Source organism: Moschus berezovskii, chromosome 2 (genome assembly GCF_049115385.1).
Source record: "Moschus berezovskii isolate FMDL1 chromosome 2, NW_MosBer_1.0, whole genome shotgun sequence".
Lineage (NCBI taxonomy): Eukaryota > Metazoa > Chordata > Mammalia > Artiodactyla > Moschidae > Moschus > Moschus berezovskii.
The window spans coordinates 9414384-9434864 of NC_142461.1; the positions used below are offsets into that span (position 1 = coordinate 9414384).

Genomic DNA, 20481 nt, shown 5'->3' on the forward strand with positions numbered 1-20481 from the left:
GACTGATGCTAAAGCTGAAACTGCAATACTTTGGCCACCTCATGCGACGAGTTGACTCACTGGAAAAGACTCTGATGCTAGGAAAGGTTGGGGACGGGAGGAGAAGGGGACGACAGAGAATGAGATGGCTGGATGGCATCACCGACTCTGTGTTCATGAGTTTGAGTGAACTCCGGGAGTTGGTGATGGACAGGGAGGCCTGGTGCTGTGATTCATGGGGTCGCGGAGAGTCGGACACGACTCAGCGACTGAACTGAACTGAACATTATGCTTAAATATCTCAAAAAGAAAACAGAATGAAACAAAGTTAAAAGAAAGCTACTGAACTTAAACTGTGTTGAAAATTGTGAATATTATCTGAAATTAGCGCCAAAAGTCTTCATTAAAATATAAATGAGAGGGGAGGACGTTTGAGTAGGGAGGCAAGATTGATCCCATACCCTTCAATCTGACTCCTGGTCACAGACTGACCATGGCCTGTTATGTAACCAGATCAAGTCCTGACCCTGACAAGACAGTGACCCTGACCACAACCTAACTCCTGGTCAAAATGTGACCCCCTGTTTCAGGTGGGAGTATTGATAGGTGGTGAGGAATGGGAGGAGACCGGGATCGCGGAATGAGCTGCGCTGACTGCCAGTTTCTCAACCCGCACAGGCCCAAGAAAGCCACTTCAGGGCACGGTGAGCAGCGCTCCGCCCAGAGGCCAGACCAGCAGGGCGGCTCAGGAGACAGCAGAGGGCCGCGACTGGCTCATGCGCAAAGAGATCCGGCCGTTCCCCGCGCCGAGGGCGGCGTGCAAGGGCGGGACACCCGCGCGGCCCTACTTCTGATTGGTCGCAGATGGGCAGAAAGGGGCGGGGCCGGGGCGGTGCGCGCGGCGCGCGGCCTGGCGGGCGTGTTAACGGCCGTTAGGCAAGCTGAGGGGGCCGAGCCGCTGTCCGTGGCCGACGCGGTCGCCGCGGTTGGTGTTCCTGAGTGAGGGGTTTTGCTGCCCTCTTTCAATCCCACGTAAGTCCTCCTCTCTCTCGGGCCTTCGCTGGACTGACAAACCCTGTGCCCTCCTTGGAGAGCCGCGGCAGAGCCTCAGGCACGGTCGACCTGCCTCCGTTGGGGGCCGAGGGAGAGCGAAGAGCATGCGCAGAGCGGCTGAGCTGCCAGCCTTGGGTCTCTCAAGCTCCGGCTTTCTGAAATAACGCCCCCCGCTTTCGTCGCCTTGCTCTCTCCGTCCCTCATTCCACAGCAGCTGCGGGACCTCTGTGAGCTACAGTCCCGGTCCCGGTCGCCGGGGCACGGCGGGAGGGAAGTTCCTTGCCCTCTAGGAGCGCGTAGCCCTGGGAGAGTAGACGTCAACCGGGTGGTTGTGCCGGGTAGCGAAGCACGGATCGCGGAACCCTAGGCACCAACAGGTCTGAGGGGGAGGGGAGCGAAGTGTGAGCCAAGATTTGGAGCGTGAATAGAGAAGGAAGGTCGGAGGGACCGAGAGCACTCGTGAAGGCGCTAGGATGGAGTTTCTGAGCCGGCACGGTTTTGCTTCCCCCTCCACATGGAGACGTTTTGGGTTCTCAACAACTCTGGGATTGTTCCTGGCATCCGATGGGTAGATGTCAGGGGTGCTGCTGAACAGCCTGCAGGACAGCCCTACATCAAAGACTTACCGACTCCAGAGTCAGTAGTACCAAAATTGAGGATCCCTGCTATAGACAGGGAGGAGCTGGTTCTCTGGATGCACAGAAAGTGTGTTGAAGCTTATTTATTCGGTAGAGGGTGTTGAGCACATTAAACGGGAGGATCAGAACCCTGTCCTCTGCACCAGTCTACTTCCACCACATGGCACAGAGCCAGGCAAATAGGCACTCAGTAAATTTTGGTTGATGAATTGAGTTCTGTGTGCTAGGAAGGGAGGAGTGGTGATACCAGGACGATTAAGATAACCATGCTTCATTTCTTGCCCTTGGGCCTTGTGTGTTTTATAAGAATCTGATGGTGTGGTGTGGACTCCTTTGTAAAGGCAACATCTTGGCAAGGATTTGGCTTCTCTTTAGATCTGGTTCGATGAATGATCAAGGCGATGGAAATAGTGTAATGGTGTGAGATTCTTAGTGTGTCTATGTCAGCTGTCTGTGTATTCCTTCAGATCCTCTCTTGTGTTGATGTGGTTCTCTCAACAGCTGCCAAATGTGTTCCACACTAAGATTATAATTCTTCAAAGGAGAAATACATAACAACAGTCAAAATCTAGTTCTTGGATAGCAACTTGGGAAATAGAGCTTGGGTGGTGACCAGTGGCACAGTGAAGCAATTATATGAGCTGCCCCAGCTCCTAAGTGCTTTGGGACTTGCAGCTCTGGCTATGTCTGAGGCAAAAACTCCAGCTTGTGGTGGCTTAGTAATCACCTCATAGGTTTGATGTGAGTATTAAACGTAAGACATGATACTATAGAATCTTTAGCACAGTGCTTGATGGGTAGTAGGGACTGGCATACCTCAGAGATATTGTGGGTAGGGTTCCTGACCACCGGAATAAATCGAGTCACATGAATTTTTTTGGTTTCTCAGTATGTATATGTTATGTTTACACTTTACTGTAGTTCATTAAGTATGCAATAGCATTATGTCTTTTAAAAATGTACATGCCTTAATTAAAAAATACTTTATTGCTAAAAAAATGCTAATCATCATCTGAACCCTCAGTGATTTGTAATCTCTTTGCTAATTTGCCAGTATTCTGCGTTGATGTTAATGGCTGATGACTGAATGAGGTGATGGTTGCTGAATGTTGGGGTGGCTGTGGCGATTTCTTAAAATAAGACAACAGTGAAGTTTACTGCATTGATTGACTTTTCCTTTCACAAACAATTTTTCTATAACATACAAAGCTGTTTAATGGTATTTTCCTCATGGTGGAACTTCTTTCAAAACCAGAGTCAGTCTTCTCAAATCCTGCTAGTGCTCTACCAGCTAAGTTTATGTAATATTCTAAATCCTTTGTTGTCATTTCGACAGTCTTGACAGCATCTTCACTGGAAGTAGTTTCATCTCAAGAAACCGCTTTCCTCATCCATAAGAAACACCTCTTCATCTTTTAAAGTTTTATCATGAGATTGCAGTCATTCAGTCACATCTTCAGGCTCCACTTCTTTTGCTCGTTCTACTACTCCTGCAGTTACAATAGTAATATCAAAGATCACTAATCACAGATCACCATAACGGATGTAATAATGTTGAAAAAGCTTGGAATATTGCAAGAATCACCAAAATGTGACACACAAAGTGAGCAAATGCTGCAGGAAAAAAATGGCATCCACAGACTTGCTTGACACCAGGGTTGCCACAGATCTTCAAATTGTTAAAAAAAAAAATAGAATCTGTGAAGCTCAGTAAGGTGAAGTGCAATAAAAAAAAGACGTATGCTTGTACTTAATACATGTTAAATTTGTTGAATGAATTGTTCTGTAGTTTAGACACCTTTGAAAGTAGAAATTATCAGTGTTGGGTTCTTTTCTTCAGTCTGCCTGCATTCATTTCTACCTCTCTTGGCTGTATAATTGGCTATTTGTATTACTTCTTATGCATATGCATTCATTTCTCTCACTTTTATCCCAAGAAGTCTGTCTCTTTCAAGTGTCTCTAAAAATTTCCACCAGTAGCCCATCTACTTGTAAACTTAAGTAGGAAGAAGTTAAGAATTATTTATTCTGTACTATATTACTCCTTATGGGAGTTTTTTAAATTGAGATTTGATTCACATAAAGTTTAGTTTTACATGTGTGCAATTCAGAGGTTTTAGTGTATTCACAAGCTTGCGCAGCCATCATCACTATCCAATGTCAACATTTTGTTCAGGCTAGTCAGAAACTCCCTGCCCTCCTCTTATTCCCTAGCAACCGCTCATCTACTGTCTTTGTGGATTTGCCAGTTCTGGACACTATATAGAAATGGATTCATACAATATATGGCCTTTTGTACTTGTCCTTCTTTATTTAATATAGTATTTCCAGTGTTCATCCATGTTGTAGCAGGTATCAGTACTTCATTCCTTTTTTGCTGCCTAGTAATATTTCATTGTATGAATATACCACATTTTATTTGAAAAAGAAAGTGAAAGTTGCTCAGTTGTGTCCAACTCTTTGCGACCCCATGGACTATATATATAGTCCATGGGATTCTCCAGGCCAGAATACTGGAGTGGGTAGCCTTTCTCCAGGGGATCTTCCTGACCCAGGAATCGAACCAGGGTCTCCTGCATTGCAGACTGATTCTTTATGAATTAAGCTGTGAGGGAAGGCCACGTTTTATTTATCCATCAGCTAATGGACATTTCTTTCTACTTTTTGGCCACTTTATAATGCTGCTATGAAGATTAATATACAAGATTTTGTGTTGACATACATTTGGAGCTACTGAGTCATAGGGTAAATCCGTGTTTAACTGAGAGTTCTTTTGTTATCACATTTTCAACTCCTCTGAATTTGGAGAGGTTTCAGAATTTAATGGGCCAACCTTTTTATATTTTAAAGAAGGGGATGAAAATGAGTTTTTATATTGACCGGTATCACTAGTAGGTGGATTATCGTTCTGTGTCACCGTAAAACACTGAATAATACTAGCCATAAATGGAAACTGTTTAACTGCACAAAGTTTCTCTTACCCAGTATGTGGAGACCTGGGATTTCAGGGGATCATATAATTCCTATTGTAGATACAGTGAATTAGGGTTTGTTGTTGTTACTAAGAAAAAACTGCAGAGGTCAGTAAAGCACATTAGGGAAAAAGTACCATATAGCCTTTTTTTCCCTCCAAAGTTAAATTTCACCTCTAAGAATTGTATTCTGTGGATAGGGTTTGTCCTAAACTCTGAAAGTCAGTCATGTCCAACTCTTTGCGACCCCATGGACTGTATAGTATAGTCCATGGAATTCTCCATGCCAGAATACTGGAGTGGGTAGCCTTTCCCTTCTCCAGGGTACCTTCCCAACCCAGGAATCGAACCCAGGTCTCCCACATTGCAGGTGGATTCTTTAACAGCTAAGCCACAAGAGAAGCCCAAGATTAGTAGGTAGCCTATCCCTTCTCCAGGGGATCTTCCTGACCCAGAAATCGAACCATGGTCTCCTGTATTGCAGGCAGATTCTTCACCAACTGAGCTATCAGGAAAGCCCCATGGGCCCTTATAAATTCAAAATTTCTAAATTCATAATTTATCTTCCAGGAATTGTACTCTTTCACTTTTTATTAACAAGATGTTAATATGCCAAGTATAATAAAAGCATTAATTAAGCACTTAATATATGTCAGACACCATTGTAAGTTAATCCTAAATGAGACCAAATTCGGTCCTGTTTTTATCCTCATTTTTATAGGAAGGAACTGAGGCACAAAGATATTAAGAAATTTGCCCAAGATTACACAGCTGATACATTGCTCATTTGTTGTTCAGTTGAGTCCAACTCATTGTGACCCCATGGACTATAGCATTCCAGGCTTCCCTGTCCTTGACTGTCTCCTGGAGCCTGCTCAAACCCATATCCATTGAGTTGGTCTTCCCTTCCAGCTATCTCATCGTCTGTTGCCCCCTTCTCCTCCTGTCCTTAGTCTTTCCCAGCATCAGGGTCTATTCCAATGAGTTGGCTCATGTCCAACTTCAAACCTGAACTCTCTGATTGAGAGTCAGTGCTCTGAGCTACTTCTCTTACTCTCTGCTGCCTCTCAAGTACTATACAATACAAGATATTATTTGCTATTATTAGTTATAGCTAATGAAAGCTTTTGTTTATACAACTAGTAATCAGACTGAATTCTTAGATCCTACCATTAGAATAAATATAAATGTTTTATTTAAGTAATGGGGAAATGGGAAGAAAATCTTACGTTCCCAGCTGAGGATTGGAGTTCTGCTTTTGACCAAGGATTCTGTCCATCACTGTACATCATATGACTAACTTTCATTACTGGAGGAATCAGGGAATTCATTTTATGTTATCAGGATTGAAGCTATAATACTTTGCTGTTGTTTTGGTTACTTAGTTTTTTTCCTACCTCACTCTTCCATCCCGTTCCAGCGGGTAAGAATATCTTTGGCAGCTTTTTAATTAAAATAATATTTTTAATTTTTGCAATAGTCAGAAGGGTTCTAGACCTTATAGGATCTGTATTGGGAATCTCTGTTTGGTTCTAGGTTTTTTCTTCTTGCTTTGGGAGAAGTAGAGTGAAATATTGGGAGTTGCTTTGCCTTAAAAAAATATCCTTAGGAGTAAAACATGTGGAAGAATACTTGAATACTTTGTATGCATTTGGCAGTTTCAGCTGAATGGGAATGAATTGCAGGGAATTAAAAGATAATGGAGAGATCTGACTGCTTCCTTCATTTTACAGCTGGCTCAAGTAACTGTGTTCTTGGCCATGCAGGAGAAATACCCAAGTGAGAGGATCTCTCATGCCACCTCACCAGGTGAGTAGTCAAAGTTTTCTGGATTAAATTCTGACCATTGCTCTGTTATTTTATAACGGAAATTTCCTTAAAAGGAAATACTGAACAAATAAGCATTCACTGAAATGCTGGTACCAAAAGGACAAAAATGACATAGGGCTACATTGAATAGAAAAATAGATCTCTCTGAGAGAACAGCTATTTATCTCTCATGCTCCATGGCTTCCAACAAGATCACATGATTGATTATTGTGGGGGGCATATAAAGGATTGGAACAAAATGACTTTGGAACATAGTTCCATTTGAAATCAGAAAAACACAGCATAAATTACTGTGGTCTGTGTTGTCTTTGTAGTCCTGTGGGTGGGTCAGTCATCTGCTAGCCCACAAAGATTGGAATTCTTCTTGGATGCCAGCAGTCTCACTTGTGTTGTCACTAGAGACTCAGAAATTTATCTCTAGAATGGATTTAAAGGATTTTGAAAGCTCAGTTGATATCCTAAATTAGTATGTTAAAAGTATATATGTATATTTTATATACATATTAAAACATGTAAATACATACACACACTCAATAGCCAACATTAAGTGAAGGGCTTCCCATGTGGCTCAGCTAGTGAAGAATCCACCTGCAAGGTGGGAGACCTGGACTCAATACCTGGGTTGGGAAGATCCCCTGGAGAAGGAAAAGGCTACCCACTTGAGTATTCTTGCCTGGAAAATTCTATGGGCAGAGGAGTCTGGAAGGCTACAGTCATACACACTCAATAGGCAACATTTAAGTAGATATGATATATTCAAATAGGAAATAGCATTTTAGAAAAATAACTTTAGCATTCTGGGATATTTTTGAAAAAAATACATTTATGGAACTAATGATATGTTTTCTTTAACTTTAAAAATCTTACGGTGCCTTAGACATTTTGACAGGTATGTTATTTTCTTCTAGGCATATGGCCTTGCATATAGTAAGCACTTTGAAAAAATTCAAGAGTCATTCAGCAAATATTTATTGAACATCTGCTATACAGTGTCTTAGGACTAAATGTACAGTTTCTTAGGACAGTTATGTATAGTTCAAGTTTTGGAATGCAGCAGTTCCTGTCAGCTCACTGCCTTTCTGTTCGTTGTTCTCTGCAGTCTCTTGTTTGATTGATCATGGCCCGCAAGCTGGTGATAGGACACGTGGCATAACACAGAACTCACACTTCAGATAATCAGTCTCTCACTGTACCAAAGCACACTTTCATTTCAGCAAATCTTTCTTTTAGAATTGATATATGGAGTCGCTGACTAGAAAGATGGTAGAAGTGAAGAAAAAGATTAGTAGTAGTAACAGGGCGTGGTTTCCAGGATGAGGCCCTCAATGGATTTTCACTGTTTAAAAAAACATGACAAATTATACACTGACTGGAGAGAGAATGCCATATAGACTCACCAAGAAGTCAAATTTCTTTGCTTCTGGCTAGAATTTTGTTAATTTAGTATAGTAACCCTGGCTAATCTTATGCTGATCAAAGGCTCTAATTTTTGGCTGTGTATTCTATTAAAGATTGTTAAAGATTACTGTGTATGTATAGATGCTTTCAAATCAGACAGTCCCCTAAGACCCAAAGAATAAAAGGAGTTCTTGGGACAAGTGAGAATGTCTTCAGTAGAAAAAGTAAGGGTAGTGAAAAAAGAAGCAAAAGTAGAGAAGCACTAAATTCAAATATCATTTGCTTCCCACTGGATCATAGAGTGTGTAGAACCATATTTTACACACTCAGATTCTGACACTTTAAATGGATAAGTAGATGCCATTACCTGTTTGTTTACATGGATCATCTTAGATGAAGTTTAGAATTACAGTGATTTTTTTAAAAAAATAATTTGAATTTAACTCTTTGCTAATATGTTCATGAATCAAGTATTTATTGAACAATTCCTATCTACCAAGCCCTCAAACAGCAAGCTGACAAAGTCAGATAAATTTCATCAGTCAGAAATTGTAGTAGTTCCTCTGCATTTCCCCCCAGAACCCTTCAGATTAACTTGTAAGACTTGCCTTGATCTGGATTCACCCTGCCCAGAAGGATACCCTGATTCATTCCCAAGTGGTGATTTTCAAAGGACACTGGATTGCATGTTACCCTGTGGAGCATTTAGAAACATATTGGGGTATTTTCAGGTTTCACAGTGATGGTGGGATGGAGTGAGGTGTTACTGGCATTTAGGGGATGGGGAAGGACTAGGGATGCTTAACCATCCTGTAGTAGGTAGAGTATACATTGAAGAATTGTCAAACCCAGAATGCCAAGAGCACCTGTTGAGAAACCCTGCAAGAGGAAAAAATGTGGGTATTGGAATCAGAATAACATGAGTTCAAATCTCAGCTGTATTCTATAAAATAGGGGTTATAATCCTTTTCACTAAGTAGGTAGATGAGACCATGTCTGTAAAGTGCCATGGCTTCTAGATTTCAAAGAATGGAGCCGCTGTTAACTATTACTGTCTCAGTACTGCTGGATCCTTGGTAGGTCTTTTTTTGTGTCTCATCTCTTATGCTATTTCCATTTAGATTTAATTAATTCAGGGACTTCCCTGGTGGTTCAGTGGTTGAGAATCTGCCTTGCAATGCAGGGAACATGGGTTCGATCCCTAGTTTGGGAACTAAGATTCCACATGCCTTGGGGCAACTGAACCTGTGTGCCACAGCTGCTGAGCCTGAGTGCCTAGAGTGCATGCTCTGAGGCAAGAGAACCCATTGCAAGAAGAAGCCCGGCACCACAACTAGATGAGTAGCCCCTACTCGCCACAACTAGAGGAAGCCCACCCACAGCAATGAAGAGTCCCTGTGCCACAACAGAGACCCAGTGCAGCCATGAATGAATGGATGAATGCCTAATTTTAAAGAACACCATTAAATAAAGTTAGCTAATTCAGAGTAGCTGAAATAGGCACAGCAGGAAGAAAGGGGTGAGGTATGGCTATTCTCTCACAGGTTTAAGTGATTTTCTTTTTAGAGTTTTGTGGAATTACACAAGCTGATTTACACTAACAGTGGGAAATGCTGGTTGTTTCAGGTTCCAGCATGATTCAGAAGGGCAGTTCCCTGGGGACTGAATGGCAGACCCCAGTTATCTCAGAGGCCTTTCGGAGCCGCTTCAGTCGTTGTTCAAGTGTAGCCGACAGTGGGGACACAGCCATTGGCACATCGTGCTCAGACATCGCAGAGGGTAAGTTTGAATTAATGATTTGATTACCAAAATATCTTGTCGTTTTCAAATTGTATTTCAGGTGTATTGTCATTTCCAGAATATTCATAAGTCAGTTTACTCGGAGTCTGCTTGATTCTTCCTATGCTATGCTCGTCACATCTGGTCCCTTCGTCTCAACTTCTGCTGTTTGTCCTGCCTGAACAGCTTCTTAATAGGTTTCTTGGCATCAGGTCTTTCCCTCTCCTGCCAGATTAATCTTCTTAAAATCTTGATTTCATAGTTTCCCTTTCCTGCAAATCCTCAACTGTTTCTGTTACTTGGAGGATAAAGGTCAGAATCTTCAATTCTGTGAGCTGTCCCTGTCCCATTTGGACTTTTTTTTTTTTTATTTTTGGCTGTGCTAGGTCTTTGTTGCTGCATGGGCTTTTCTCTAGTTGTGGAGAGCGGGACTTACTCTCTAGTTGCGGTACACTGGCTTCTCATTGCAGTATCTTCCCTTGTTGGAGAGCATGAGCCCTAAAGGTGTGCCAGCTTCAGTAGTTGCAGCATGTGGGTTCAATAGTTGCGGCTCCAGGGCTCTAGAGTACAAGCTCAGTAGTTGTGGGCACATGGGCTTAGTTGCTCAGTGGCATGTGGAATCTTCTTGGACCAGGGATTGAATCCTTGTCTCCTGCATTGGCAGGTGGATTCTTTACCACTGAGCCACCAGGGAAGCCCCAGACATATTTCTTACTGTCCTCAGGGATGTTGTTTTAACTACGCTATGAAAGCACAGACAGCACAAAACTTTTTTTTTTTGATACCTGAGCTCTTTCCTTCTTTAATCTGGACCCATTTGTGCTGTTCTCATCTTCTCTTGCCCCTCCCAGCTGTGTTGATCTTATTTTTCACAATTTAGTGAAGTGTCTTGACCAAACTTTTTCACATCCCTTTCTCCCATTACTGATCTTCCTTTTGCAGTCTTATACTTTATTTTTTCTGCCACTTGTTTTTGCACTTAAGTAATAGCTGTTAGGCTGCTTGGTAAATAATATATCCCAATAAAAAATTGAAAAGAAAAAACAGCGAAAAGATGTAAGATTGTACTTTACAAGAGTTTTTTTTTTTTCTTTTCATTTAGATGGTGGGTTCCTAGGAGGACGGAAAATCTAGTGATAATAATTAACTACTGTTTATCAAATACTTTATGATGAATACTGCGCTAAATTTTTTTTCATTAATACCATTAAGAACTCTATGCATTTTTTTTTAAGCGCTGGGTCTTAGTTGTGGGACTTGAGATCTTTAGTTGTGACATATGAGATCTAGTTCCCTGACCAGAGAACAAACCCTGGCCCCCTGCAGTGGGAGCATGGAGTCTTAATCACTGAATCAACAGGGAAGTCCCACGAGATATTTTATTTCCAATCTACAAATGAGAAAGCTGAATTTCAAAGTGATTAAATGAGCTGATTAAAGTCACAAAGCGAACTACTCTGGTACTTTATCAGATGTCACACCCACTTGGATGGCTATAATCAAAAAGATAATGAGTGTTGGTGGGAATGTAGAGAAAGTGGAGCCTGCACATTGCTGGTGGGAATGTAAAATGTTGCAGCTGCTTTGGAAAGCTATTTGGCAGTTCCTTAAAAGGTTAAACATAGAGTTGCATCATGGCTCAGCAAATCTACTCCTGGGTGTATATACTCAAGAGAAGATGAAAACATACATCCACACAACAGCTTGTACACAAATGTTCATAGCAGAGTTGGTTAATAATAATAACTAAAAAATGGAAACAACCCAATGTATCAGTTAACAAATAGATGAATAAAATGTTGTATATCCATATTATAGAATACTGTGGAACAATAAAAAGAAATGAAGTATGAATACACCCCACAAACTGGATGAACTTTAAAAAATCCATGCTGAGTAAAAAAAGCTAGACAGAAAAGACCACATATTATATGATTCCATTTGTATGAAGTGTCCAAAATAGGCCAATTTATATAGAGGCAGAAAGGAGATTTAGTGGTTGCCTAAGGCTATGAAGTTAGAGTAAATGCAGCATGACCTCTAGGGGATAAAAAGGTTTCCTTTGGGGATGATGAAAATGTTCTAAACTTGATTGTAGTGATGGTCACTTAATTCTGTGAATATACTAAAACATTGAATTGTGTGTTTCAAGTGGGTGAAAATTGTATGGTATGTGAACTATATCTCAGTAAAGCTGTTTGTTTTTTTTTTTAAAAAAACAAATGTTTGGAGAAAAATCTTCTATTTTGAAGAATAAAATACTAGTACTAACTCCTGGGTACCTGGCATTTGATTTGATAGCTATGGGCACAGTGTCAGTAAATATTGAGTAAGTGGAATAATAGATTTTAATAGACAGGACTTTAAAAATCACTTGATCCAGTTCATTTTTGCAAATGAGTAACAAAAATTCCACACAGGGTTAAATAACTTGCCTAATGTCACATAGCTAATTATCAGATTCAGGTCTCCCACCTGTAGTATTCTTTCCATCACTTGTGTAATCAAAAGTGTTACTGTCAGTATACTTGGGACTTGTTAAGATTTGTCTACATGGGTGGTCATAGGTCATATTATTTTTAGAGTTTTTAAAAATCAAACACTTGTCTAGATTTTTCCCCCTGTTGAATTGACTTGCTGTATCTCATCCAGTCAAATTGTTACATGGATTGTGTGTAACTCTGCATGCTTTTTATATCTTTGGGGAAATATATATTTATATTTCCTTCCTAGTGCATTTTTATTTTTAATTTTTTTGTCTGAGTGTGTGGCTTGTTACCACAACTGATCTCAGTTACCCGACCAGAGATCAAACTTGGGTCCCCAGAGGTGAAAGCTCAGGGTCTTAACCACTGTACCACCAGGGAATTGCCAGTCATGTGTTCTTTTTTAAATTATAGTAGTCTTGACATGGTGGCCAACGCCATTGGTCTAGAAGTTTCTTTTAAAAGGATCTAAGGTTTCTTTTCTGCCATGTTATATACTGTGGTCTTAATTTTATTTTTTGCTTATTTTGTTCATGACTATATCTTGGTTTATTTGGAGCCCAGTTGACAAGAACATTTGTGACTGGTATAAAATATAGTTCACTAGCTATTCTTTTTTTCTATTTAAAATTTTTTTTATTTTATAGTGGAGTGCAGCTGATTTACAATGTTGTGTCAATTTCAGCTGTATGGCAAAGTAATTCAGTTATATATACACATATATCTATTCTTTTTCATATTCATTTCCCATTTAGATTATTATAAAATATTGAGTAGAGATCCCTGTACTATACATTAGGTCCTTGTTGATTACAATAGTATGTTAATCCCCAAATCCTAATTTTTCCCTCCCCTTCACCTTTCCCATTTGGTAACCATAAATTCATTCTCTAAGTCTATGAGTCTGTTTTCTGTTTGTAAATAAGTTTATTTGCATCATTTTTTTAGGTTCCACATATAAGTGATACCATATGATATGATATTTGTCTTTGTCTGACTTAGTATGATGATCTCTAGGTCCATTCATGTTACTGCATATTTTTCTTTCTTTTCTTTTCTATGGTTAAGTAATACTCCTTTGAATATATGTACCACATCTTTATCCGTTCATTTGCTGATGGACATTTAGGGTTTTCTGTTCCATTTTGCTTTTCCTGGTCATGCTGTGCAACTTGTGGGATCTTAGTTCCCAAATCCAGGATTGAACCCAGGCCTCTGCAGTGAAAGCATGGAGTCCAAACCATTGAACTGCCAGGGAATTCCCCATTTAGGTTTTTGATTCTACCCTTCACTAAGGAGTTTTACCTTGAAGATTCTCAAGGGACGGGATAGAGGTAGATACCTGAGAGCTCAGAAGTCTTTCAGTTTTTTGATAAAGATTGAAATCATCACTGGCTTATTTCAGACTATCGTACTTCATAAACCAGTAAGGGATATAGGAGAAGTGATCAAAATTTAGCAATACCTAAGTCTATCCCTTACTAAGAAAGGACAGTTGCTAGAAAGAATGAATTGCTTTTGGTGGGGGGTAGGAGTTGAGGGGCAGAGAGTATATTTGAGGAAAGGAGAGATTTAGAGATATATCCTTGAAGTGGCAAAAGCCCAATGATTTTTACTTATTTTTTATTTATTTATTTATTTTCTAAATAATCACATAGTTCAGTTCAGTTGCTCAGTCATGTCCAACTCTCTGCGGCCTCAAAAACCGCAGCACGCCAGGCCTCCCTGTCCATCACCAACTCCTGGAGTTCACCCAAACTCATGTCCATTGAGTCTGTGATGCCATCCAGCCATCTCATCCTCTGTCATCCCCATCTCCTACTGCCCCCAATCCCTCCCAGCATCAGGGTTTTTTCCAATGAGTCAACAGGGTTTTTTCCAGTGAGTCAACTCTTCACATGAGGTGGCCAAAGTATGGGAGTTTCAGCTTCAGCATCAGTCCTTCCAATGAACACCCAGGACTGATCTCCTTTAGGAGGGACTGGTTGGATCTCCTTGCAGTCCAAGGGACTCTCAAGAGTCTTCTCCAACACCACAGTTCAAAAGCATCAATTCTTTGGCACTCAGCTTTCTTCACAGTCCAGCTCTCACATCCATACATGACCACTGGAGAAACCATAGCCTTGACTAGACGGACCTTTGTTGGCAAAGTAATGTCTCTGCTCTTTAATATGCTGTCTAGTTTGGTCATAACTTTCCTTCTAAGGAGTAAGCGTCTCTTAATTTCATGGCTTCAACCACCATCTGCAGTGATTTTGGAGCCCAGAAAAATAAAGTCAGCCACTGTTTCCCCATCTATTTGCCATGAAGTGATGGGACTGGTCCGTGTGATCAGATTGGCGAGTTTTCTGTGATTATGGTTTCAGTGTGTCTGCCCTCTGATGCCCTCTCGCAACACCTACCATCTTACTTGGGTTTCTCTTACCTTGTACGTGGGGTATCTCTTCCCGATTGCTCCAGCAAAGTGCAGCCGCTGCTCCTTACCTTGGATGAGTTTGCCCCTCCTGACCTTGAATGTGGAGTAGTTCCTTTCGGCCCTCTTGCGTCCGCGCAGCCACCTCTCCTTGGACATGGGGCTGCTCCTCTCGGCCACCGCCTCTGACCTCGGACGTGGGGTAGCTCATCCCCTAGACGGAGTGGCTTATTACCAAAGATATTAAAAGACAGACCCAAGATGCAACCAAGACAGATGGGTCATGGTGGAGAGGTCTGACAGAATGGTCCACTGGAGAAGGGAATGGCAAACCACTTCAGTATTCTTGCCTTGAGAATCCCATGAACAGTATGAAAAGGCAAAATGATAGGACACTGAAAGAGGAACTCCCCAGGTCAGTAGGTGCCCAATATACTACTGGAGATCAGTGGAGAAATAACTCCAGAAAGAATGAAGGGATGGAGCCAAAGCAAAACAATATCCAGTTGTGTATGTGACTGCTGATAAAGCAAGGTCCAATGCTGTTGCATAGGAACCTGGAATGTTAGGTCCATGAATCAAGGCAAATTGGAAGTGGTCAAAGAGGAGATGGCAAGAGTGAACCTCGACATTCTAGGAATCAGTAAACCAAAATGGACTGGAATGGGTGAATGTAACTCAGATAACCATTATATCTACTACTGTGAGCAGGAATCCCTTAGAAGAGATGGAGTAGCCATCATGGTCAACAAGAGAGTCCGAAATGCAATACATGGATGCAATCTCAAAAACAACAGAATGATCTCTGTTCATTTCCAAGGCAAACCATTCAATATCACAGTAATCCAAGCCTATGCCCTGACCAGTAACACTGAAGAAGCTGAAGTTGAACGGTTCTATGAAGATCTACAAGACCTTTTAGAACTAACACCCAAAAAAGATGTCCTTTTCATTATAGGAGACTGGAATGCAAAAGTCAGAAATCAAGAAACACCTGGAGTAACGGGCAAATTTGGCTTTGGAGTACAGAATGAAGCAGGGCAAAGGCTAATAGAGCTTTGCCAAAGAGAAGGCACTGGTCATAGCAAACACCCTCTTCCAACAACACAAGAAAAGACTCTACACATGGACATCACCAGATGGCCAACACCGAAATCAGATTGATTATATTCTTTGCAGCCAGAGATGGAGAAGCACTATACAATCGGCAAAAACAAGACCAGGAGCTGACTGTGGCTCAGATCATGAACTCCTTATTGCCAAATTCAGACTTAAATTGAAGAAAATAGGGGAAACCACTAAACCATTCAGGTATGACCTAAATCAAATCCCTTATGATTATACAGTAGAAGTGAGAAATAGATTTAAGGGAATAGATCTGATAGAGTGCCTGATGAACTGTGGACAGAGGTTCATGACATTGTACAGGAGACAGGGATCAAGACCATCCCCATGGAAAAGAAATGCAAGAAAGCAAAATGGCTGTCTGAGGAGGGCTTACAAATAGCTGTGAAAAGAAGAGAAGTGAAAAGCAAAGGAGAAAAGGAAAGATATAAGCATCTGAATACAGAGTTCCAAAGAATAGCAAGAAGAGATAAGAAAGCCTTCCTCAGCGATCAATGCAAGGAAATAGAGGAAAACAACAGAATGAGGAAGACTAGAGATCTCTTCAAGAAAATTACAGATACCAAGGGAACATTTCATGCAAGGATGGGCTCGATAAAGGACAGAAATGGTATGGTCGTAACAGAAGCAGAAGATATTAAGGAGAGGTGACAAGAATACACATAACTATACAAAAAAGATCTTCATGACCCAGATAATCACGATGGTGTGATTATTCACCTAGAGCCAGACATCCTGGAATGTGAAGTCAAGTGGGCCTTAGAAAGCATCACTATGAACAAAGCTAGTGGAGGTGATGGAATTCCAGTTGAGCTATTTCAAATCCTGAAAGATGATGCTGTGAAAGTGCTGCTCTCAGTATGCCAGCAAATTTGGAAAACTCAGCAGTGGCCACAGGACTGGAAAAGGTCAGTTTTCATTCCAATCCCAAAGAAAGGCAATGCCAAACAATGCTCAAGCTAACGCACAATTGCACTCATCTCACATGCTAGTAAAGGGATGCTCAAAATTCTCCAAGCCAGGCTTCAGCGATACGTGAACTGTGAACTTCCAGATATTCAAACTGGTTTTAGAAAAGGCAGAGGAACCAGAGATCAAATTGCCAACATCCGCTGGATCATGGAAAAAGCAAGAGAGTTCCAGAAAAACACCTAGTTCTGCTTTATTGACTATGCCAAAGCCTTTGACTGTGTGGATCACAATCAACTGTGGAACATTCTGAAAGAGGTGGGAGTACCAGACCACCTGACCTGCCTCTTGAGAAACCTGTATGCAGGTCAGGAAGCAACAGTTAGAACTGGATGTGGAACAACAGATTGGTTCCAAATAGGAAAAGGAGTACATCAAGGCTGCATATTGTCACCCTGCTTATTTAACTTATATGCAGAGTACATCATGAGAAATGCTGGGCTGGAAGAAGCACAAGCTGGAATCAAGATTGCCGGGAGAAATATCAGTAACCTCAGATATGCAGATGACACCACCCTTATGGCAGAAAGTGAAGAGGAACTAAAAAACCTCTTGATGAAAGTGAAAGAGGAGAGTGAAAAAGTTGGCTTAAAGCTCAACATTCAGAAAACTAAGATCATGGCATCTGGTCCCGTCACTTCATGGGAAATAGATGGAGAAACAGTGGAAACAGTGTCAGACTTTATTTTTTGGGGGCTCCAAAATAACTTTAGATGGTGATTGCAACCATGAAATTAAGAGACGCTTACTCCTTGGAAGGAAAGTTATGACCAAACTAGACAGCATATTAAAAAGCAGAGACATTACTTTGCCAACAAATGTCCGTCTAGTCAAGGCTATGGTTTCTCCAGTGGTCATGTATGGATGTGAGAGTTGGACTGTGAAGAAAGCTGAGTGCCAAAGAATTGATGCTTTTGAACTGTGGTGTTGGAGAAGACTCTTGAGAGTCCCTTGGACTGCAAGGAGATCCAACCAGTCCCTCCTAAAGGAGATCAGTCCTGGGTGTTCATTGGAAGGACTGATGCTGAAGCTGAGACTCCCATGCTTTGGCCACCTCATGCGAAGAGTTGACTCATTGGAAAAGACCCTGATGCTGGGAAAGATTGAGGGCAGTAGGAGATGGGATGACAGAGGATAAGATGGCTGGATGGCATCACTGACTCAATGGACATGAGTTTGAGTGAACTCCGGGAGTTGGTGATGAACAGGGAGGCCTGGCGTGCTGTGATTCATGGGTTCGCAGAGTCGGACACGACTGAGCGATTGAACTGAACTGATCGGACTGGATGCCATGATCTTAGTTTTCTGAATGTTGAGCTTTAAGCCAACTTTTTCACTCTCCTCTTTCACTTTCTTCTTCACTTTCTGCCAGAAGGGTGGTGTCATCTGCATAACTGAGGTTACTGATATTTCTCCCGGCAATCTTGATTCCAGCTTGTGCTTCCTCCAGCCCAGCGTTTAACATGATTTACTCTGTATATAAGTTAAATAAGCAGGGTGACAATATGCAACCTTGACGTACTCCTTTTCCTATTTGGAACCAATCTGTTGTTCCACGTCCAGTTCTAACTGTTGCTTCCTGACCTGCATACAGGTTTCTCAAGAGGCAGGTCAGGTGGTCTGGTACTCCCATCTCTTTCAGAATGTTCCACAGTTGATTGTGATCCACACAGTCAAAGGCTTTGGCATAGTCAATAAAGCAGAACTAGGTGTTTTTCTGGAACTCTCTTGCTTTTTCCATGATCCAGTGGATGTTGGCAATTTGATCTCTGGTTCCTCTGCCTTTTCTAAAACCAGTTTGAACATCTGGAAGTTCACAGTTCATGTATTGCTGAAGCCTGGCTTGGAGAATTTTGAGCATCTCTTTACTAGTGTTGTGAGATGAGTGCAATTGTGCGTTAGTTTGAGCATTGTTTGGCATTGCCTTTCTTTGGGATTGGAATGAAAACTGACCTTTTCCAGTCCTGTGGCCACTGCTGAGTTTTCCAAATTTGCTGGCATATTGAGTGCAGCACTTTCACAGCATCATCTTTTAGGATTTGAAATAGCTCATATTAAAAAAATCACGTATCTCATGTGCTAAATTTGAATAGCCTTTGAAATTTATAGAAGATAGTGACCCTTTTGAAACTGTATTGCTGTTTTGTTTCAAACTGGTCTAAAACACAAGCCATACTTTAACTTGACATTTTATAGTACTTTCTCATAATCACACAGTTTCCTTAATGTAAATAGATAAACCCGGTAGATAAATGACAAGTGCTGACAGACCTCATTTTATCATCCATAGATGGACCACACTCACCGGCAAATTAGAGAAACGATATTCTTTTGCACAGTTGATACCTTTCTTCTTGACTTATGTTTTGGCATTACTACTTTGGGCATTATGGGCTCAAAACTGAATCTGGTGAGTCGTGAGAGAGAGTTGTGCCGTGGATGGAGAATGGAAGGAGGTGTTGCCAAGTTCAGCATAGCAGCAGCCCTCATAACCAAAATCTTACTGTCTTCTGCTCCATAATTATATTTGGAGAGTGGGGACCCTTGATGAGAGAATATTATGGTGTCATTATGGAAGATTTCAAGTAGAGAGCTTTCTAGTCTTAGAATCTTCATCACCACCAGTCTACCTTAACCCTGTTGACTAGTTCTGTTTTTAAGTTTTAGGACGTCAAAAATGGTGTCCTTTGACTTTTGAAATATGCTTCTTTCTTGGTCCTGAGACGCTGATGCATGTCATCAAAAATTACTGGTTGTTTTGCTTCTTGTTTGTTTTCACTATGGTATTTTATATATCCCCACGATCATCTGAGTAGAGGAAATTAGATACTCCACATACATTATAAAGGATAATTTGGCTTGCTTGTTTTTAAAGAACTGCTTACAAACGCATATGAGAAGATGATAGCAGATCTATACCCATTTAATTCTGGAAAAGGTTAGTATCCTCATTAGCTGAGTGTGTTCTGTATTGGTTGATGGAAAATGAAACAAATCAGAGATCTATTCTTCTCCACGGTAGATGTTGCTTAGTTTGGAAAAGAATATTGGACATAGTTGAAAAAAAAAGACATTTCTATTCCTTGTCTCCCTCACTCGGTTTCCTGCCTCCTGAAGGTAACAGGTATGTTTCCTCATATTCCTGCCTTGTACTTTGCTTGTAGCCCTCTGCCCTGTGTTAGTTCTGTGACCTTGTAGTCCTCTTCACAGTAGCACTTGAGAGTTGAAATAGTAAAAATGTGAACCTTCTGCAACAGAGCCAATCAGAGTTGTCTCCCAAGACTAGGCAGGAGCTAAAGGAAACATAAATCCAGTCTCAAGGAAAGTGAAAAATCACAGTTATATACAAACAAAGGGGTAAATAAAAGGCAAAGTGAAAAATAGAGGATTTCAGTGTTTACCAGTTGAGAGTGCTCACTGTGCTAGAATGAAACCTGAGAGTTGCTAAGAATAACTTCACATATCCTGGCAGTCAGGTCTGGCGTGTGGGAGAGAGAGCAGAATCCTGATTCAGATGTGGTGCTCGCTGCCCCAGACTCAAAGCAGCACTATACAGTTTGCCTTATTCTTTGGATAGTTTAGAGTCATTGTTCACCTTTGCTGTGGAGCTTTTGGAGATCAAAGAGGATTCCAGCAGCCCTTGGAAAAGACATTTTTATTAGATTGGATCATAGCTTAGAGTCGCCCAGCTCTTGGAAGAGTGGGACCTAATCCAGTTCCCTTAAGTAAGTGATTTTTTTTTAAAGTTCAGTTTTTAGCTTTGTTGACTGGCAGGATTTTTTTTATTCAAATACAAAGAAAAATATAAATTAAAAGTGAAGCCAATGTTACCTTTCTTT

At 41.1% G+C, this 20481-nt stretch overlaps 1 protein-coding gene across 2 annotated transcripts in view; it reads left to right on the plus strand.

Annotated features, from left to right (window-relative positions):
* Window positions 1-872: 872 nt before the first annotated feature.
* CEP85 (centrosomal protein 85) overlaps window positions 873-20481 on the plus strand; it is a 39156-nt gene continuing 19547 nt past the window's right edge. The window contains exons 1-3 of one of the 2 annotated variants that reach the window (XM_055397532.2): window positions 873-1011; window positions 6376-6451; window positions 9497-9649. In XM_055397532.2, the coding sequence (XP_055253507.1) occupies window positions 6403-6451; window positions 9497-9649 (202 nt within the window). In that variant the 5' untranslated portion in view covers window positions 873-1011; window positions 6376-6402. Of the gene's footprint in view, window positions 1012-6375; window positions 6452-9496; window positions 9650-20117; window positions 20368-20481 lie in introns of those variants that run through there. The other variant, XM_055397533.2, reaches the window with a different exon arrangement.